The sequence below is a fragment of the Oenanthe melanoleuca genome, chromosome Z (assembly GCF_029582105.1).
Source record: "Oenanthe melanoleuca isolate GR-GAL-2019-014 chromosome Z, OMel1.0, whole genome shotgun sequence".
Classification (NCBI taxonomy): domain Eukaryota; kingdom Metazoa; phylum Chordata; class Aves; order Passeriformes; family Muscicapidae; genus Oenanthe; species Oenanthe melanoleuca.
This window is the reverse complement of record NC_079362.1, coordinates 4,003,409-4,025,723: the sequence shown is the minus strand read 5'-3', so window position 1 is coordinate 4,025,723 and position 22,315 is coordinate 4,003,409. Positions and strand designations below refer to the sequence as shown.

The 22,315-nt window shown below is 38.4% G+C and overlaps 1 protein-coding gene across 2 annotated transcripts in view; it reads left to right on the top strand.

Annotated features, from left to right (window-relative positions):
• MCTP1 (multiple C2 and transmembrane domain containing 1) overlaps positions 1 to 22,315 on the top strand; it is a 211,652-nt gene that overhangs the window by 170,303 nt on the left and 19,034 nt on the right. For both annotated transcript variants that reach the window (XM_056514365.1, XM_056514366.1), the window contains one exon: positions 2,627 to 2,680. In XM_056514365.1, coding sequence (XP_056370340.1) covers positions 2,627 to 2,680 — 54 coding nt within the window. The remainder of the gene's footprint in view (positions 1 to 2,626; positions 2,681 to 22,315) is intronic.

The following is a 22,315-nucleotide window of genomic DNA, read 5'->3' as shown; positions in this document are numbered from 1 at the left end:
TTGTTTCAGAGTGGTCAGTGAAAACTGGATCACTCAGACCCCTTTAAATGAGATGTAAGAAGTCTATTGAACTATGCAGGAGCTGCATGCATTTCAGCAACATTCTCTCAACATTTCCCTGTGATCAAAACTGTCTTTGATCCCCTTTCTTTGCGAGATGGAGCAGAATTGGCCTGAAAGGGCAACAGACTGTTGAGAGAGACTTCTTCATGGATAGTGACTAGAGCACAGCCTGGATTCCTTCTGCTTGAGAAGACTGTCCTGGTTTGAAGGACAAGTGTCTACCAATAAAGGCAGGAGCTTCTCTTTGAAGTGGAGAATGTAAACCCCCTCCCTCCAAATTAGTATAAATTTGAAATTAAGAGGCTCACAGGCAAAGATATGGGAATTAGGAATAGCAGTTCTTTACTAGGAAAATTAAAATAGAAATGCAGTATTACAAAGAACAATCCCAACACTGACAGAGTCAGAATACAACCTGACACCCAGTCAGTCAGTCAGGGTGTTGGTAGCAGTCCCATTAAATGGTGGCTGCTCTTCCTGCAGTGGCAGATGTGGTTCAGCTGGAGCAGTGCTCCTGGAGAAGGTGCAGTTTTCCTGTAGAAGGGTGCAGGGATGATGTGGAAAGGTCTGGCTTTCCTCTGGAATCCAGTGGAAAGAAGGTATCTTGCTGTCCAAAATCTTAATTTTTATCTAGGTAGGAAAGGCTTGGCTCCTCCCCTGGCTGGAGCATCTCCCAATGGATGATGTAATTTTATCAGTCATGCAGTGAGACTGAATGGCCCAGCAGCAGATGATATCTTCCTGGAGGGAGGATGGGCTGTGGAAAAGATAAAGGTGATTGCCCCATCTTGTCTTAAAGATGGCCCATTAGCAGATAATTTGTGCCACGGAGATAAGGAATCACTGCCACACCCGGCTTCAACAGATGGTGATAGAACACACATTTCTGGCCACATCAACCCAACACAGGGACTCAGAAGTGCACGTGCCTGCCTGCCTGGAGCCAGATCCGAGGCTGCAGGAGATGCAGTCCCTCAGGCTCCTTCTGCTGAAATTCTTATTCTATGCATGGAAGAATTCAAGAGCAATTCCTTCATTTCTCAGATCATTTTTCCTTCTCATGCTTTTGGACATGCTTGCTCCTTTTGGTTTCTTTGCATTTCTGCTTTTATCTCGTTGAAACCTCCAGAACAGAACAGCCAGTGGGTGGAACTGGAGATTCCCCTCTAAAGTATTGTTGTTAGATGGGTTCTGGGACAGGGTTCAAACAAGGAGGAATAGCTGAGACTGCAAGTGTTTTGAACTTCAGGGACTTTTGTATGTGCTCAGTGCTCTACTAGATGGGCATGTTACATCAAACCATGTGTTCATGGTCTGCCCATGTAACATGGTTAATTGGGACCTTCTTGATGGGAAGGGAAACTGGTTCACACACTTCTATTTTTCAGTTATTCTCTTACCTGAATTTGGCTCTTGGATAAAGTCACTTAAGTTAATGGATGTGGGAACAACCTTGAAGCATTGTCTGAGAGGGTGGCTATGATGTTGTAATTTTAGTGTGTTGTCTTAAATAAAAACTGTTTCATATACGTGAGTTTTGCCTCTACTTTTCCTTTTTATGCATATTTCATAATACATAGTATAAAATTTTTGCACCCATAATAGGACATTTATAGATTTTCTTATATCCTAATAGGTACTTTTACATATGCATACACATAAAGATATAAAGAAGCACACTATATTTTCTGGTTATAAGGAGGTACAACTTTCTTTCCATCAACAAAGAATTTTCCTGTTAGGGTCATTGATCACAGTGTAACAAGAGAGAGATTTTTAAGTCTGAATCTGCCATGGCCCATCTTTGGAAAATCATTTGATCTCTCTGTAAACTAAACTTAATTGTTTATTTCATGCTGATGATATGATTAATAATTATTAATATTTGGAGAAAGAATTTAATGTCTGTTTATATTTCACAGTGTTGGACTGAAAAATTATGTCTGGAAAAATTCGTAGATGCAGATATGTGGCAGGTGCAGCTAGCAATTAATGTGCATAAAGTTAGATGCACAGATTGTATAAAATTTTTATTAAAGAAACACAGGGCTAATGTTGATGGAGCATATGGTATATATCACTGTTGAACATGATAAGGAGATAAGCTACTATGAATTTATTCCCAGCTTTGTATTCTTCAAGAATCTCTTGGTGAATACTGTAAATTCTATTAAAAGTTTTGACCTTTTATGTAGGTAATCATAAATTTGAAGTGAGCATGTGTGTGTGCTGCATAGGCACCAGTGGAGCTGACAAAGGATTCCTTTAGTTAGAGCACGCATATACTGAATTTTGAACTACCTTTTAAATACTTAAATTGTCAAGCAAGCATTTTGCAAAGGAAAGGTTTTCAGTATTTAATTCCCCAATGTAGGTCAATTAAAGCTATAACACTTTCCTAAATTTGAATCACTAGATCAAGTGTTTTTTCCTAGTTGTACATTTTCCCTCTGTGCATTTATTTCAAATGTTAATAAAGTTTTCATCTACAAAAGGCTTAGAATTGACAGAACAAAACTCTTTCTTTTTAAATGATGACAACTACTACTGTTTCTGTCTGCAGGTAGTGGAGGACATGCTAGAGGACGAGGAAGAAGAGGATGACAGAGATGACAAGGTAATTATCTTTCCTAGCACTTGGGTATCTGGGGATGGGAGAATTTAGACATGACACTGTTTTTACCGACAGTTATAAAAGGAGTTGATGTGTTTTAGTCCAGAAAATTGGACAGAGCTGTTTATCATCCTAATAATGCTATAGTTGTTGAGGGAAAGGTTGGAGATCTGTAAATCCTGCTTTCTTTTTTCTTGTTTTCTTTTCCTTCTCTTTTTCTTTTTTTTCTTTTTCTTTTCTTTTTTCTTCTTCTTTCTTCTTCTCCTACTCCCCCTCCTCCTCCTCTTCCTCCTCCTCCTTCTTCTTCTTCTTCTTCTCCTGCTCCTTCTCCTTTTTCTTCTTCTCTACTTCCTCCTCTCTTCTCTTTTTCCTTTTACTTTTTTCTTCTTTTTCTTCTTTTTCTTCTTTTTCTTCTTCTTTTTCTTCTTTTTCTTCTTTTTCTTCTTTTTCTTCTTTTTCTTCTTCTTTTTCTTCTTTTTCTTCTTTTTCTTCTTTTTCTTCTTCTTATTTTTCCTTTTCCTTTTCCTTTTCCTTTTCCTTTTCCTTTTCCTTTTCCTTTTCCTTTTCCTTTTCCTTTTCCTTTTCCTTTTCCTTTTCCTTTTCCTTTTCCTTTTCCTTTTCCTTTTCCTTTTCCTTTTCCTTTTCCTTTTCCTTTTCCTTTTCCTTTTCCTTTTCCTTTTCCTTTTCCTTTTCCTTTTTTTTTTTTTTTTTTTTTATTTTCTTGGTCCAGAGCTGGATCAGATTTTTTTTTCCTGCCAGGAACAAGAATACCTCAGCCTGTCTGGAACTTGGTAGCTTTTGTGAAGATAACAACTTATTTTGGAGAACAGAAATTCCTCCTGTCTTGAGTCCTGCAAATAGGGCTGCACTTCAAGGGGAAAAAATGTGGAAATAGCAACTCTATACTGGTTAAGGATCTCAAATTTTCAAAGAATTGCTGTATAGAAGAATGTCTTGAATGTTTTGCAGTCCATATGACATTTAAGAATCACAATTCTCATAGGCATTCATTTGATTTGAAGTTTGCATTGTGGCCCTGCAAGCGAGAAACCACAGCAAATAATTCACCTTTTTGAATGGACAGAATTCAGTTTAGATACTGCTAGTTAGGTTGACAATTGCAACAACCACAGTAAATAAAGGCTCATTTCCACATGTTACTGAGCCAAGCCATAGACTTCTTGGATTAGTTGTCCCCCAGAGAGAGGGAAAAAAATAAAGAAAATAAATCAGAATGACCTTGCACCACTGAAGCAATGGCTAGCACTGGCAGGATGGCTTTCTGGTGAGATGGGTGCAGTGAAGACAGCCAAATTCTTGATGGTATTTTCCTATCAGAAGGGTGATATTTGTGGAAGAAAATAAAAAGGAAAAAAAGAGATAGTTTTACAACAACTCTGTATTAAAATTCAGATTATTTTGACCTTCACAGATGTTCCCCCACTTCTGTTGTAATATAGCTTTTTTTTTTCTTTTTTTTTTTTTTTTTTCCTGAGAGGAGAAAAACAGTGCATTTTAATTTATGCTCTTGACCTTTTTTTCTGCCTGAGATGTACATTTATACACCACTGTAAGAATTCATATGCTGGCAGCAACATTTGAAATGTCAGAAAATTCACTGTGATTAGTTAATCCCTTCAATGATTATTTTTCTGTTAGCTAACACCTAAGATGAAAGAGATTATTAAAAAATAAGGGTATTTTCCTTGTTCTGTTGCCAGGTTAAACATTTTACAATTATTGTGTGAAATTCTTCTATACATCACCTAAATTGTTAGCTACATGATTTCATAACATTGTGCTAACAAAATCTTCTTTCACAAAACACGTATGGGATGTTTTTTGATGCTAAATGATATGAGCAACCATTTCTAGCAATAAAATATATGATTTATTGTTAAAGTTCATCATGTCGCTGTGGAGAATTTTATCTCAATATGCTAGCATTGAACCATAATTTGTTTTCTGATAAAAACTGATTTACCATCCATTTGCAGCCATTTTCTCCTGTTTCTTTCTGCTTTATTATTAAATCTGGTGCAAATGTGTCATAGTGTGTGCATGTATTCCTGGTATTTTAACCACTGTGATTAGTTCACACAGAATAGAACTTAACTGCTTGTAGTTTAAACCAGCCTGTCTAGGTACTGCTTAGTGGGTTTTGGAAATTGCTAAACAAACTCCTTTAAAGGAAAAGATGAGGGCAGAGGTCAGCCCCTCCCTGCCCCCAACTCTCTGCTAATTCTTTGAGCAAACGCCCCTAATTAGAAATATCACTCTAGGTTTCAATGTTGTGATCTAATATTCAGCTTTCTCAAACTGACACCAGAGTTCAAACATTTTTCTAGATTTAGTTACCAAGGTTGAATTGAAGTGAGTACTGACATTACCATGTGCATTCAGTGAGCCCTTTTATTGAATATTTGAGAGCTGTTTTTCTATACAGAAGGTGTTAAGGTTGATTTTTATAAATTCAAAGCTGTCTTCATTATTGCAAATGTTTTGAGCTCTCAAGATTAAATATGCTGTTTGAATTGGGAAAAAAACCTACACTTTCTAAAACAAGCATGTATGGATTATTATATTTTTTCAATACATTTGCAGTGGGGGTTATTTTGCACTAGGTTAAATTGTAAATAATAAGCATGTGGTTAGGACTAACTTGTTTGTTGTTAGAAGCAAGTAGGATCTTTTTTCCTTTCTGGTGTGCTAGACATACTCTCTTAACTGCTGATACTCCTCTTATATCTTTTGTCTAAATGGACGAGTGCAGGTTTTTTGTTATTGTATCTCATGTGTTTTCTGAATACTGTGTGCTAAATAAGTTTTTGTTAGAAAACAAATGCACATTTTGTAACATCAGCTGGTGGTGGTCTCCGGCTTTTATTATTCCTCTTGTTTTTTCATGTGGTGTAATAGAAAACTTGGGAAAATGAGACTCCTTTATGCAAAATTACAAGATTAATAATTGTGCCAAACCCTTACTTTCATTAAAACTGAAGCGTATGTTGGAAATATGTAAAATGTGCCCCAGCTGTTTGACCATGGCCGGTGTCTTTACTCCCTGATTACCATGAGGAAGCTATTAGTCCTGTAACCTTTGGACTTAATGATCAATAGGGAATTACATGGCATTGAACTGGAGCACCTGTTTTCCATTTGGTGAAGGCTCCTTGCAGGGTTTACCCAAACCTATCCACATGTTTTCACTTATCAGATTGTTGGGCGATTGTGAAAAGTGTCTTTCTTTAGAGCTGGCTTGGATATCAGTGACTTGCTACGTGACCCCAGTGCAGGCATGCATTGATGTGGATTGTGTGTCATGGAGGGACATTGCTCGACATCCCTAAATTGCAGAGTTACAGAAAAACTCAGTAAGCTGAGGATGATGAATGCTGAAATATATTAAATTAGTTAATATAATGCGTTTTATTAATAACCGTATGTAATACTGAGAGGAGTCTGACAACATAGATTTGCACTTACCATGTCTCATTCTAATGTTCTGGATTTTAGTAACTTTTTTCACCCTCTGCTGCAGTCAAGACAGGACTGTTAATTTAAGGGCACAGGATGTGTTTTTTTGCTGGAGTATCTTAACTTTCATTTTCACTTGCAATAGGAATAATAAACTAAAGCAGAAGGTATGCTATTTGTAATGGTTACAAAGTGGTGCTTAGCAGTGGAACACTTTTTTGCCTGATTTTTCTTCATTGTCTTGCTATGTATTTAGGAATTGAAAAAGATGTAGTTTGGTTACTTCAGGCATTTGTCCTTCATTTAATACTAATTTTTCCAAGAAATAGCACTGAATTCTGCATTCCATATGTTCTGTAACATTTGCTAAACCTATGCCAACCACAGACTTGCAGTTTAGTCTGATTCCTCTCTCTTCTATTTTTCTTTTGGCTCCTTTCCAAACATTGGCTTAAGTATCTTAGCAAATACGGGTCAGTTAAACTACATGAAGTCAAGATATCAATAAGCTATCCAAAGGATTTTTACACCATTATGTTGTAATAATGTAGCAGTCACTATGCATAATCTATGTATCTAAGATTGGTCTGTGTATCCAAGATTTAGTTTTTAAGAAGCTCACGTATGCTTTTCACATAGCTTTATTCTTTTAACAAGCTCCAGGTAAGATTTCAGATAATCTCAAAGCTTTTCAGGTCAGCATTTTGCTGGAAGCCTTCAGCACACCACAGAATTAGGCCAGTGAAAACTGCTAGCATTGCAGGCATAAAGGGAAGAAGATGCATGTTATGAACACTGTTTTCTTTTACCTTCATGCTAACATTTTATTAAGAACAAATATTCAAAACATTTGCATATTTGGTTACTCTCTCTAGCCTTTCCTTCTTTGAAAAATTCTTTGCAGTTCTCAGTCAATGATATTGTACCTCAAGATAGGAAGCTTTTGTAATGAATTATAGTTGAGTCAAATTAAAATATGTTTTAAAGCTTTTAATCATTGCTGCTGAGAGGTACTAACTTTTTTCTCAAGCCAAGATACATTTGTAACCTGTCTCAGAAGCATGCCCTGCATTTTTACTGAGAGGAGATCATGAGGAGGAGGAAAGATCCCACTCGCTCCAATGTCGCCTAAATTTTTATATTCTATAAAAGAGAAGATTATGTCCTGTTACAGTGGCCATTATTTTCTATAAAATAAATGGTGGGGAAATGATACAGAGAAAGAGAGTGAGTGGAGTTAAAACTCCAGAATGAGTAAATCTATTGGTCCACCTATAGCTTGATTCCACCATTAAATTCTACATAAACATAGCACTAAATACTAACTGTAAATAAAAAACCAACAGCAGCTTCCTGTGAAAACTGCAGCTATGTATGAGTTTGTTATTCTCTCAAAGCTTAGTTTATAAAACTGTGTGTACTTGCAAAAAATCTCAACAACAGGGATGCAGAAGTCATACTTCTCAGTAAAGTTTGCTTTCAGCTCAGTTTAATTATTCATGTAGAGATGTTGATAAGAAGTGTAGACTTTATAAACTACTTTTATTTGTAGTTTTTATAAAAATTGTACATAATCTATGGGTGGATGATGTAGACTGTTTCAGCATGTATTCTGGAATATCAGCTCTTTTTGATCATTGGATCACCCCCAAGTCACAGCCATGAGGTTACTTTTGCTTGGATATACCTTGGATCATGTGGAGCCTTTGCATAGCAACTTTCACAAAAAAGCAGTTTTCATCCTGCCCTGTAGTGGGACATCATATAGTCTTCATCATTAAGGTACACATCTTTGAAAACAGGTACTTGGATAGCCTTCTGAGAGGTTTATTTTTAATGAGATCAGGTTTCTTTGTCCTGGTGCAGTCTTGAAATACTATCAAACTCAGTGAAGTAAAATAAGAATTAATGAGATCAGAATCTGAGACTTGTATCTGAAGTTCAGCATTTGAGGAAGTGTGTGTGTGTGTGTGTGTGTGTGTGATAGTCCCTGGGGGACAGTGGGTCTATGTCTTGGTTTAAAACAATTTAAAGAATACTCTGGAATGAGTTGTCTCCTTTACAGGTTTGATCAGTCCTTTTCCACCAATAAGGAACGAATGCAAGTAGGGATAAGTGAAAAAAGCTGCAGTTTACTACGAAGCATAACAGGCAAAAAAACAGCGAAATTGCTCTATCCCAAGGACAAAGCCAGGCCCAAAAATGCTGGGGACATCTTCCCTCTCCAAGGTGGTGCTCTGAGTGGTTCTGAGGACGAAGGGAAAGCTGGTGGCAGCTTTCCTCCTGCCCCCTGCCCTTTCTGCTCATCTCCCCGACTGCTGGAGCCCCGCCTGATATTCTCTGGATCAAGGGGCAAGAACTCCGGAAGGGACTGAGCGTTCCTTGTGGCAGGAGACAGGAGGACAGGCAGAGCAGCTCTCCAGGCTGTCCCCACTCGTGGTTCTCTGTCCCTGTCCCCACTCGTGGTTCACTCTTTCCCCTCTCTCCTGTCCCCCGGGAGCGCTCGCCCCGTAGCAGCAGCCGGCGCGCTCCTGTGGAAATCGCCCACGGCAGCCTCTCCGAGATGAGAAAACAGGAAAAGGAACCGAAAAGAGAACCCAAAACGAGGAACAGAGCCTCTGCCTGAGGGAACACCAAACAGCCAAGCAAACAGCACAGGGCAAAAGGCAGGAAGCTGCCCAGGAGGGCCTGTTTTAAGAACACCCCCAATACACAGGGTTCTCGTTTGCAGGGTTTTAGATACAGGAACAAGCTGAGCACACAGAAAGATGTGGAATGTAGTAACATTATGGATTACCCCAGGACAGGCTATAAACTGTTGAATGAATTACACTTACCCTTGTACATGCTGTTGCTCACCTATGGCCAATATAGTGTGGGTGATGTTCCTTATGAAGAAGTCCAAGTATAATTCAATAAATTATTAAATCAAATAACAAATATGTCTAAATTATGTTAGCTATTTAAGAATGTGACATACTTTTTCCTTTACACTTATTATTATTTCTTGATGTAGCTAAGCAGTTTTATATTCTTTGAGGCCAAGAAAAGGGCTGTTTTCATCTAGGTCCTAGTAGTTAAAAACGTGTATGGTCTTCTCCATGGCTTGGGGGAGAAATAATGAGTGTGAAAGCCCTTTGTTTGCTTTGTTTGCTTTGAAACCTTCCTATGTGTGCAGGTTGGTTTATACCTTAGCTCCACGAGGTTTCAAAAGTGGCGAGAAAGGACCATCACCATTCTTCAATCTCTAACAGAATTTCTTTGAAGTAGTTTCACACAGAGTCATGACATCTGAGTTCTGTTTAAACTACTGCTATGAGCTACTTGCAACTCTAAGCAAGCTATGCAGTCACTGATTTTTCAGCCATCTGAATGTTTATTCCAGTATATTCATAACTCTATTTTATCATGCTTCCAAAGGACAGCCCCAAATGCCTTTGGAGAGATACCTTTTAGGCATTTTCTACAGTGTAGAGTGAAGTGTAGAGCCCATAATACACAACAAATCTTCCTCCAAGTCCCACAGAAAGCAGAGATAGTAATGTGTGAGTGTGGTGGGTTGACCAAGGCTGGATGTCAGGCACCCACCAAAGCTGTTCTGTCACTCCCCTCTGCAGCTGCTCAGGGGAGACAATATATAAAAAAGGGTTAATGGGTTAAGATAAGGACAGGGAGAGATCACTCACCAATTACCATCACAAGAAAAAGAGACTCAGGGATGTTAATGTAATTTATTACTAACAAAACCAGAGCACAATAATGAGAAGTAGAATAAATCCTAAAGCTATCTCCACTTCTCTCTCCTTCCCAAACTCTACCTCCTCTGCTTTTACAGTGCAGGGAGATGGAGAATGGGGATTACAGTGAGTTCATCACAGGTTCTTCCTGCCACTGCTCTCCAGAAGAATGGTCCTTGCCCTGCTCCAGCATAGGGGCCCTACCACAGGAGACAATCCTCAACAGACTTCTCTAACCTGAGTCCATCCCCTGGGCAGCAATTCTCCACAAACTGCTGCAACATGGGTCACTCTTCTGCAGAGTTAAAGTCCTGAAGGAAGGAAACAGGAAGCCTTCTTCAGTAAGGCTCTGTTCATGGGTCTGCAGGTCCCTGCCAGGACTGTGCTCCAGCTTGGGTTTCCCAGAGGGCCACAGCCTCCTCTCAGGCATCTACACTTTCCAGCCCAGGTCTCCTTCCCAGGCTGCAGGTGTGGCAGCCCTGTGGATCTCATGGGCTGCAGGGGCACAGCTGCTTCATCATGGTCTTCATCTGGGGCTGCAGAGAAATCTCAGCTCTGGCATCTGGAGCACCTCCCCTTCCTTCTCCACTGACTTTGGTGTCTGCAGAGCTGTCCTGTCACATATTTTCCCTTCATTTTCCCCTGGCCAAAATAACATCTGTGCAATATCTTTTATTTCCTTCTTAATTATGTTATCACAGAGGCATTGCTATGACTGCTGGTGGGCTCAGCCATGACCAGCAGTGGGTCCATCCTGTCTGGAATTGGCTCAGCCAGATGCAGGAGAAGTTTCCAGCAGCTTCTCATAGAAGCCAGCTCTGTAGCCCACCCACTTCCAAAACCTGGCCATGCAAACACAAAATTACAGTAAGATGCAACTTTGGAAGCCTTATAGAGAAAAGTGGTGTCTGAGTTGTGCTAGCATGAGGTAAGTGCTGCATGGACCCAGTGCCCAGTGGAGCCAGTGGCTGGCACAGTTTATGTGAAAGAGAATGGATCAGTGGCAGAGGTGATGCTGTGAGAGAAGAGGCTGCCCAGCAACATGGCTGTGCTCAAAATGGATGCTGTGTTGTAGTCTGTGTTTTCAGCTGAGGTTTGATGCTGAGGCTTGCCCTACAACACAGCTGAAAATGCACATCTTAAGCTAGGTGTTTGACTTCATGGATAGGCTTCTGAGGAAAATTGCAATGTCAGCTACAAAAATTTGCCAGGACAGTTCACCAGGCTTTGCCATGCTTTATGGAGGAAAATACAGGAATACAGGAAAATAAACTGAAAGATTTTGCAAACAATGTGCAACATGCATTTTGTTTGCAGCTTGAAATATCTGTGTGTCAGTGGAAAATTTTATATTGTTTACTAAAAATTTACGTGTGGATCAGTGATGAAGTTGCAGAACAGATTATCTATGCAAAATAAATCCTAACAAAATGAAAGAAACACCCATGCCCAAAGTATCTAAGAACAAAGCTCATCTTAGAGCAATGTGGTATGGAATTAAAAAGTTGGTGTTGTGCAACAGCCCCTAGAACACATCACAGCATGGTACAGAGCAGAGTCTGCCTCTACTCAGGTGAAATCTGCTGGCAGATTAAGAGGCAAATTTAGCATAAAGCTTTTGGACAAATAGTGCATACAACTACTTTGTTCTGTGTCCATTTTATTCTGTGATAGGAATTCTATGCATTTACTGGTTACTAGGAAAGTGTCCAGGCTGCTCCTGCCTGGACTCATGAGAAGTCAGGCACTGGGATCAAGTGCCAAGGAGTGTTTTTTGTGTGGATTTACTGACTTTTCTATTGAGCTGCATGCCCACCCATGAATGCTCTGAGCTGAGGAGTCTGTAGGAACTAGAGCTGGAACAGAGAGAGAGAGAGAGAAGCTGAAATAAGATATAAAAATAAATGTAGACAACCCAGGGAGCAGGAATGGCCAGTCCTTGGGCAGGCAAGGATGTGATGATGCTGAGACCTACATCAGGAGATGGCAAGGAGGTAGAGAGAAGCTACAAAGCCCCAGGTGCAGGTGTGCTGGGTAAAAGGTGTGGGTTGAAGATACAAGTTAGGAATGTGCAGAGTTTACCTTAAATCTCTCATACATTAATATCAGAGCAGTTGGCTTTGCCATCTCAGTAGTTCTTTGAATGTAGTCTTCAGTGTGCACTTTAGATGGACTTGAAAATTAGAATTTATGGCATATGGAAAAGCAATAAATGGTTGTTTTAGCACTCTGACTTGGTATTAAATGGGACTTAAGGACCAGTGAGGTATCTGTGTTATCTGCATGATCAGCAAGTGCATGTTTGATTGGTTCAGGAGCAGTTGAGGTAATATGATAGGTTAATGTACAGCTGTAGCAGTCTGATAGTGCAGTGTTTTTATTGATTGTCTCACTTAATGCACCGGGGTATTAGGTTTGCTTGTCACAGTGCTTAGTTCCTGGGGTAGTTGGGCAAGTTACTTTTCCACCAAGTTGATCCCCAAGTCCCAGAGTCCTTCAATCAAACCCTTTAGATTTCATAGACTGGCACTTCCTTTCCTATTCTAATGGACTGTGTTAAAGAAAATGTGTCACCTTTTGCACCGTGTAATGCTAAATCAGATCAGAATTCATGCACAATTATGTCAGTGGAAATATAATATTACAGACCTGCTTATCTCAAGATAGCACACGGAAAAATAAACTACCAAAGCTGACAGATTTACTTGATTCTGCAGATAAGTTATTTGTAAGTAATTGAGCTGAGAAATGTATATAGATTATTTTAATACATATAAAAATATAAGAAAAAATACTAATAAATATTTAAGTATTATTTCTCTCTTCTTTATCTTTCTCCTATTTCCTTTCTCTTTTTTATATTTTCTTGGCCTGCTCAGATACTAAGGTAACTAAGTCCAGGATGGGAAAAACAGATTTTATCCTAGCAAACTGGTTTTTTTCTGAAGGCTAACAGCTTTAGAAAAACAAAATGGATACCACTCCTTTATGTGATGTCATAGATACTTTAATGCCAGAGTAACAGAGAGCTCTGAGAGAAAATAATTCCATTGAAAGAGTATTGTTTTCAGTTAGTTGTCAGCAGACTGAAAAAGTCAGAACAGCATTGCTAATTTGAAGCTTTCTTGCAATCAGAAATAGTAATTTAAGATCAATTGCTCAGCAGATGTGCTTTTTAGTATTTTACACAAAAGAATGGTACTATTCCTCTTACCCTCAATATATTAGCCAGTGCCTTGCTATGCCTTTAATGCATGGTATTAGCTATAATTCAAAATTAACTATGGAAAAGCCATTTGTTGACCTTTATTTACTGTTTGATTAAAAATTTAAATACCAAGAAGAGGAGTAGGTGTAAATTCTTTGTAATGCCTTCTCTGCTGCTAATTTGTAGTTGGATATTCTTTTTTAATTTGTAGAGAATTTGAAATTTGTGCATCTGTTCATGTCTTATTTTGTATTTTCGGTACTCATAGGACTGCTTTCCTTCCCACTCCCAAAGAACAAATGCTGCCTGAATATTTTAGATTAACACACAGCATATAGTGAAGATCAAGAAACAGTTTACTCAGCTATTTTTCTGAAGTATAATACACATTCCTGCATTTTGGTAGAAGAATGGTTTGCATAGTAATAGTTGTGCTTTCTGTGCAGTCTATTAAAGATTAAGATTTTATAGTCTGTTCAGGGAATGCCTTAAGCTGCATTATCAGAAATGACATTATATGATGTTATAGAACAAGAGTCAGTTTGTTACTAAATAAGGAGTTCTTACATTGTGTAATCCTTTTCACTCATCTACCTCATGGTATATTGATTCGGAAGAAAATTTATTTTAACACCATGACATTTTTAGAAAGGAAGACTTCATGATGAATTTTAAAGTCTTAATGCATAAATACAGAAACGTCATTCCCTGAAAGTGCTAAAGATCTTTTTTCCCCAGTGAAATGTTATCTGTTTAATGAACATTAGAGTTTTTTTTTTTTTGTTTTTGAGACTGACTGCATTTGAAAGGAAACCACAGCAGTTCAGCCTGTGGCTGTGTTTTCCTCTGATGTCAGTTTTGGAACTACCATAATGCCAAAAAGGCCCAATCAAAAACTTGCAGATTGAAAAGCAGCACTTCACACTGTTGAAACTCCCCAAAAGAATTTGGTGAGAAACACCTTAGCAGCACAGTTTGACAAGGCATCTTTGAATCTGGTCAAAGGACAGCACCACCCCTCCTTGGGAGTCTGCTCAGAGAGTAATGCAGGGAAAGTTCAGCAAATTTTGTAATTCAAAATTAATGTTTTGATTAGGACCTAAGGTGTCACTGCAGATAAACACTATCTATTGAGTTTATAAAAATACCATTGGCTTTTAAGAGCAGGTCAGCATTGCAGTGCAAGGTTTCATGAAATATGTAGAACAGAACTGGATTTTTTTTTTCTGGATTACCAAATCAGAGTAGTTATAAAATGTAGAGAATAATAATTGTACGGGGTTGGAGTAATAATTTTTTTATAATCTGAACATGAAAAACATCCAGAAAAAATAGTATTAGCTCTTTAAAAACACTAAAATGAAAGAATCTGCTGTCAGTGACATCCTGCACCATGTTATTTCACTGTTTCTTAACAATTTGAATAAGGTAATTTGTAAGGATGATGTTTATAATGGCATCCAGAGAGTCAGAAAGGATATATTTCATCAAGGATGAAGCTTTAGTTTCAGCAGAACACTGTTACAATCATGCTCTTACAATATCCTGCTTTGGTTTTCCCATTATGGGTGGAGGAGGGTTAGTCAGTGAAGGGGAGCACTCCAACACTGCTGTACTACCTTGACCTTCCTGAAGTGTCGTTCTCACCCTTTGGAGATGTTTTATTCACACCCAGGCACTATACTTTTCTTCAGGCCACTCTCAATATTGCTGTTCAGAGTTGTATCCCAAAAAACATGTAAGGACACAAGAGCTCTGACACAAGGTTAAAAAGGATGATATACTATACATGTTACCTGTTCTTAGGATGCTGAAAAGTGTTTGTGCTTAGGAAAGCTTTATTTTATTCTATTTCTGTTCTTTTTTTCCACAAATAATTTGTCCTACTCTTATGTTCTAGGAGAAAATTGAAACTCTGATTATGTACACTAAATTATCTCCACCATAAACTACATATGCTTTGCAGCATTTAGTTGTTTCACAGGTTAAGGTTCTTATTTAAACCTCTTCAGTGGTGGCTGAAATGTTTAAAATGTTGATTGAAAGTAGTAACTGCTAGGAAAATTGAATGTGGTGTGGTTGAGATTAGAAGACAGTGCTGCAAAAAACAAACCTGTTTCGCTCCATAAGATTAGCCACACTGGGGAGGGGAAAGCTCAGTGCAGTTCTGCCACTGGAATCAGCCAGGGGATTTATGCAATGTAAATGGGATATAGAAAGAGTTGGAAACACATGGCCATGCAGAAAGGTGTAATAGTTAATAGCCTCTTGCCACTGAGCAGATCTCAACCCTTCTGACACTGGGATCACCTTCTCTGGAGCAGATAATTGTTTTTCTGCCCCCTGTTTCAAGGTAGATTCATCTCTGGGGATGCTGGGTCCCAGCAGGCTCTGCACTGACAGATGCCCACTCCCCTTCCTGGGGCAAGCCACCATAAAATTCTTCATGATGGTAACTATTTATTAAAAATTAATAATATTACATATTAATGTCAATAGAGTTACTAATACAGAGCTTTAGCCATCTCTCTGTGGTGAGGAGCAATCTCGAAGATAGCCCTGGAAGGCTGCTCAGTCAGATTGTTCTGTCTCCAGGAGTCACAGGATTTTCCCTACATTCCCTTTGTATTATCATAACACAGCAGAGGTGCCTTCCAGATGCTGGAGGGATACACACATCCATGCTCCCCTGGTTTTGAGTAAGGCTTGTTAGTGAATTCTCTTGCTTTCTCTCCTTTGTAGCACTATATTAATATTTTCCACCACATTAGTATTTTCAGGTGCACAGGAATCAAGAGCATTAAAGTCAAAACTAAGGTGGTGAGATTTTTGGGGCTAAGGCAGTGCAGTAGGGTGTCCTGTGGGAGCTGTGTGCTTAGGAGTGCCCGTTTCTACAGAACTTGCAGTCCAAGTGAGGGTGCAGCCTCAGCAGGAGGAAGAAATTACTCCACAGTACAGAGTGACTGGTAGTTAGCTGATTTCTACTGAAATAAGCACCCCTGCCCTCCCCACTGCTGTATTTTGGTTTATAGAACAAAGGCTCTCATCTGATTTTCAGTTTGAGATAGGGTTGAAGATATTTAGGTATTCAGATTTCCTCTCTTTCCTGCAAACACCAGAGCTCTTCATACGTGTTCAGATTGCACGTGCTACTGTACAACTGTGTAGTAAAAATGAACCTTTTTCAAAGTGTGGATTGGCAGAGTTCACCTGAAGGAAACATGAAATATATCTAATGACATCAGGATTGGTGCCAGTGATTAGTGTTGCAACCATGGGCATGCCAGCCATTCTCTTGGTCCCAGTTTTCATAACCAGAAAAAAAATACACAATAAAAATACACATTTATTCACCTAGGATGGGAATGGTTAGCCAAAAGTGTATTTGCAATGTTTTTTCCTTCTAAATGAAGTTAGTACTGTCATTGGAAAACACTTTTGTGACCCTGTTTGTTCAGAAAGTTCATAGGCAGTTTATTTTTACTGTATGGTTGAAGTGTTTTCATATCTGTGCAATCCTTTATAGAAAGTAGTGGATAATACTTCTCAGTACTTTTTGTCTAGACTAAAATGTCTGAAGTTCCATGATTCTGTCCACTGATTTCTTTTTCTACTACTTCTCCTCTGAAATGTTTTAACAAATATGCAGGTGCCTCAAATAGTAAATAGGAAATGTTTCAGCTAATAGAATAATTCAGAATAGTTTAGGTTAGAAAGGACCTTTAAGACCATCCATGTGTATATTGTCTATACTTAATTTTCATAGTAAGTTTTGCTCTATATTCTGACTCAAATTTGTGTTCAAGTTCCAAAAGATGTTTTTAAAGTGTCATATTTTTGTGTGAAATGTTGGATAGTTGTCCCATCTGCTAGGAAAATGATGGTATATGTATTTAATTATGGTGTTAGTTTTATTAAATTTTTCATATTAATGCTGCTTTGTCAGCAAGTCCACTGGTGAGTTTTCCATTGAATGGAAAAACAATATTCATCAGCTTTATTTCTGTCTTTCAAGTTCTTGGAACATTTTTCTCTACAGTCTTATGAGAGCAATTAAGAGTCTCAATTTACTCTCTGTAAACCATTCATTATATTGAGTATCTTGATTATATTTATTCATCTTCTGTGTAAATTAAAATGTCCTAGTACTTTTTTGTTGCTCATTGTCTTAATTTTCCTCACATAATTTTCATTATTTCAAATATCATGTCTGCTTTTCTGAATCTGCTCTTTTATTTTTAAATTTGAATTCAGTACTTTAGCTGAAATTATTAGGCTTATACAATGGCACTAAGTAAACTATTAGTGTTAGTAATTCAATTACCTTCACTGTATTCCTCAGAGGCTTGACATCAGATCTTGAAGTGATTCTGTCACCTCCAGACTGGGCATCTCAGCTTTCCTTCTTTTTGATCTAGAATTTTAAATATATTGCATATCATCTCAATTAATCTTTACAATTAATCTTTCAGTGTGTATATATATATATATATATATATATATAATATGCACTTTTACTTCTTTCTCTTTGCAGAGTTATTTTGATATCTTTTTTCTTTTAGCAACAGCCTAACATTTATTTTTACCACAATGTCAATTATCATTTGCCTTCTCATTGTTGATTTGACTGCTTTAAAGTTCTAAAATTTTTAAGATCTTTGTAATAACTAAATTGTAAATTTCAGTGTGTGGTACTAGGAACTCAAAACAACCTACTCACGGGCCTTGGGTTTAAGATGTAATTGTAATTTTTTGCACGTGTGGAAGACCTTGGTAAAGTTTCCTTAGGGTTTGTCTGCTTCAAATCAAGTTTTGGTAAAAGAAATTACAGGAAAAAGTCAAAAAAATTAATAATAACAAATATCTGTACCAGATAGTGTTTGCCTAAAAACTCTGAAGGAACCTGGGGGGAAATAGTTGAAACACTAACAATGGTATGGGTTCTTGAAGCTTATGTAGGTCCAACATAAGACTGGGCAAACTCAGGGAAGCAAAACCCATTGGGAATAACTTGGAACAAACAGCAGTGGAAACTCCTGCCTAGCAGTCTCTGAAACCCTGAGAAATATTTTGAGAAGTTGGTTGTGAGTGTTTGACCTTAACGTTTCTTTTTTTCTCATTTCTCTGTTTCTGCCCAAGCCCACATCCACCCCGTGCTGTGCATGGACACACACACACTGGTGCTGTGTGTGAGCTCCCTTCCACCTCTTTGAGAGCAAAGAACTGTGCTAAAGTAGCAAAGGCTACTTTTAAGTTGCTGTCTTGGTTTGAGGAACAGGTGTCTGCCAATAAAGGCAGGAGCTTCTCTTTGAAGTGGAGAATGTAAACCCCCTCCCTCCAAATTAGTATAAATTTGAAATTAAGGGGCTCACAGGCAAAGATATGGGAATTAGGAATAACAATTCTTTACTAGGAAAATTAAAATAGAAATACAGTATTACACAGAACAATCCCAGCCCTGCCAGAGTCAGAATCCAAGCTGACACCCTGTCAGTCAGTCAGGGTGTTGGCACAGTCCCTTTCAATGGTGGCTGCATCCTCCTGCAGTGGCAGATGTGGTTCAGCTGGAGCAGTGCTCCTGGAGAAGGTGCAGTTTCCTCTGCAGGTCCAGGGATGATGTGGAAAGGTCTGGCTTTCCTCTGGAATCCAGTGGAAAGAAGGTACCTTGGTGTCCAAAATCTCAGTTTTTATCTGGGTAGGAAAGGCTTGGCTCCTCCCCTGGCTGGAGCATCTCCCAGTGGGATGATGTAATTTTATCAGTCATGCAGTGAGACTGAATGGGCCAGCAGCAGATGATATCTTCCTGGAGGGAGGATGGGCAGTGGAAAAGATAAAGAAGATGGCCCCAGCTGGTTTTAAAGATGGCCCATGAGCAGATAATATGTGCCACGGAGATAAGGAGTCACTGCCCCACCTGGCTTCAACAGATGGTGACAGAGCACACATTTCTGGTTACATCCTGTATTGCAACCCAACACAGTTGCAAATAAACACAAAGCTGCTGCTTTTCGAAAAGCTGTTTTAATCCAATGGAGTTGCTTATTACAGCCTCTCAGATAGTTACTGTTCTACAAAGTCTAAACACTCAAGTGTCTATGTGTTTAATCCCAAACTATCAGACAGGATAGCACAGCTCTCTAGAAGGATGGCATCTGCTCTGTTCCATGTTTTCTCTGGGAAAAGCTTGAATATGGTATCACCTCCTAGCCAGTTGTTTCTGTAATAAAAATTTCTCATCCCTTTTCACAGCTTAGTATTGCTGTGCCCCAGATATGACAAAGTGCAGATCCAGGAGAAATAATGAAATCCACAGAAAGCAGTCACAAAGGAGAAAAAAAGATATTTTACATTGGCAGCTTTATTCCTTGCTGTTGTCGGACTGCAACTGGGTACTGAGTTTGCAGCCAAGGCTGAAAAGCATTTCAGCTTTATTTACTAGACAATAAATAATACGAAGATTACTGAAAGTTGAAGAAGAGAGCTGTCATTGAATTCTTTTAGTGTGGCTTTTCTGAGTATCACAAAAACAAGCAATGAGCTTAAAATTTTGGAAGAAGAAAGCTTTTTAAGTATGGAGGGCTAATTTTTTCTCTCTGCTGAAAAGGCCTGTGTGAATAAAATAGGCTATCCTAAACAGCCTGCACCTTGTTAGAGATGATGTGCTATACAACACCCACCAGCAGGAGATGGCACAGAGCTTCTGCATCTGTGGACAGCTGGTGCCAGCAAACCTTTGAAGCGGGTGCCATCCCACGTGGATCCCTGGCAGTTGTGAAAATGATGCAAAAGGATCAGGAATTTAGGAAGGGAGAGAGGGTCTTCAATTCTCTTCACAATTTCCTGTTTTCTCTGCTGAAAAATAATTCTGTGTTCAAAAGCATCCCCTTTGAGCAGGCATGCATCATGGGTTGAATGCCAGCTCTTTTCCAGCTTTTCAGACTGAGTGCTGTTGGGTGCCCCTTTTTGCTTATTCTAGAGTCTGTCTCGTTCATTCATTTGCTTAATGTCCAATATCCACTCTGAATTGTTAAACAGCAATGAGTTTTTAGTTTGCTGTCAGCTGCAGGTTTCCCACCCCTCCTCATCTGACATTTGTGTATCTGTTGATCTTGGTACTTTGAAGCTTTTAAATAAGCACTATGCAAGTTAGGAGATGAGAAAAAAAAGGTAAATTGGGGAAATACGTCACATGGTGACTGTTTAAAGTACTTTGCTTATTTGTTTCTTCAAGATAAATTATGCTGCATGCTTATTTTTTATCTTCTATTAGGTGTGTCTCAGCTGGGGTTTTTTTCTTCTTTAGTTGCAAGATTTAGTATAAATAGTATCATCTGTGACCCAGTGTGCTTCCTGTGTCATGAGTGCTCGGTGGCTGAGTTAGTCATTCCCGGAGAATGACAGATGCTCGTGTTTCCTGCCATTTATTTTTTCAGCTGTCATTCCAACATTGCAGTAATCACATGGATTTTATATTTAATTTTAACATTTTGCCTTCCTTTTTCCTTCTGAAGCAGCTCTGTTCATTATGAGTTCAAGTCAGCAAGTCTTATTAACCAATTCTAGAAGGAAATTCACTTTAAGTGACTGAAGACAAGCTAGTAGCTTTTTCTACATATTTTATTGTGAAGTAACAGATCCATACATGCAGTGCACAGTCAAAGCCTTTCCCTAAGCTACAAATACTTATTTTTCTGGGAGAAAAAATATAGACATTTGAGCAAATAAAAGCCTTTGAGGTTCTCTTTCTCTTTCTGCGGTTGTAGTCAGCCATACATCACCAGAATGTGAGCACCTCTCAAAGTTTTCAGTCAGGGTGATTTACTGTGGTCCAACATAAATATGTGCATTTTTACTCCTGAGAAATTAGCATGCTGAAGCATATTTAAAATGAATGTAGAACAGACCATTGTAGTGGGCAGACACTGAAATAACATCACTACAAATTATTTTGCATATTCATGATACCACCCCATCTTCATTATATGGCTCAGATTTAGATCTTTTCCAAAATTTCAGTAATTCTTAACAAATTAAAAAGGGCAGGATTTGGTTTGTGTTTTTTTCTTTTTTCTTTGTGTAGTTTTTTGTGTCTGTTGGGGATTTTAGGGGAGCTTTTTGGAATTTTGTGGAGGTTTTTTTTTTGTTGTTGTTTTGGTTTGGGGTTCTTTAATTTTGTTTGGCTTTGGGGCTTTTTTTTCTGATTTCAATGTAGTAAGCATAGAAAGAAAATGGGCAATGTTGTTCTCAAGATTTTCTTAAAAGACATGCTATAATTCTTGGTTCATTCATCATTCCTTGCCCATTGTACCACCAGACTATTTGCAGGGTTCTTTTCTAGATGCTGCTATTTTCTTCCATTTTATATTGCTTTGCCTCAAATGCCAAAGTATTTTTCCACACTATGAAATTTTCCAAAAGCAGAGTTTGAGCATTTATCCAGGGGAATTATGTTTAAAATGAGTGGGTTTGAATGGCTTGTTTTCTTTCTTTCTTCAGTTTATCAATTTGATAGATTCCTTGGATAACTGTACCTGCTGTTTGAAATATGTATTTATATATGTCCACTGTCTTTAGAACATCATGTAAACTTTTTTTTGGAAGACATTGTAGGATTTCTGAGCTAAAGTAACAGAGCCAGAATTGTTGTTTTTGATTTTGGATATTCATGGTTCTTTTGACCATCCTTTTCAATCTCAAAGTGCTTTCAAGATGACTTCCTTTAAACATTGAGCTCATACAAAGAATGCCAACCAGATCTCACATTCTACTGTTTTCATCTTCATTGCTATAGGTTCCTGCTTGTGTTTAGAATTAAGTATTTCAGATAATCTACACTTGCTGGTTTAGCTGAGCTAAGGTGTAACGTTTTTCTGTTCCAGATTGTATTCCTCATGATTGATCACTTGACAGCAATCAAGTGTTTGTGATTCTAGAGTTTGTTCCTCAAGTGGTGTAGGCCATCTGGGCTCTGTTGACCTCAGGATATGGAAGCAACATGTAGCCACTAAGAATTTTATCTCTCTGTGCAGTTCCTCTTTACAAATAGTGTCCTCAGGAAAATGGTTGTGTTTGTTTTCTCCCACAGCAATCTGCCATTGAGTTAAATCACTGAAATCTAAAGCAGACATTAAAAAGTTTGGATTAGTTATTCCAGTGGAACACTGTTTGGGCAGCAAATGCTGACAATAAAGACATTTCTGTAGCTCTCTGTGCTCA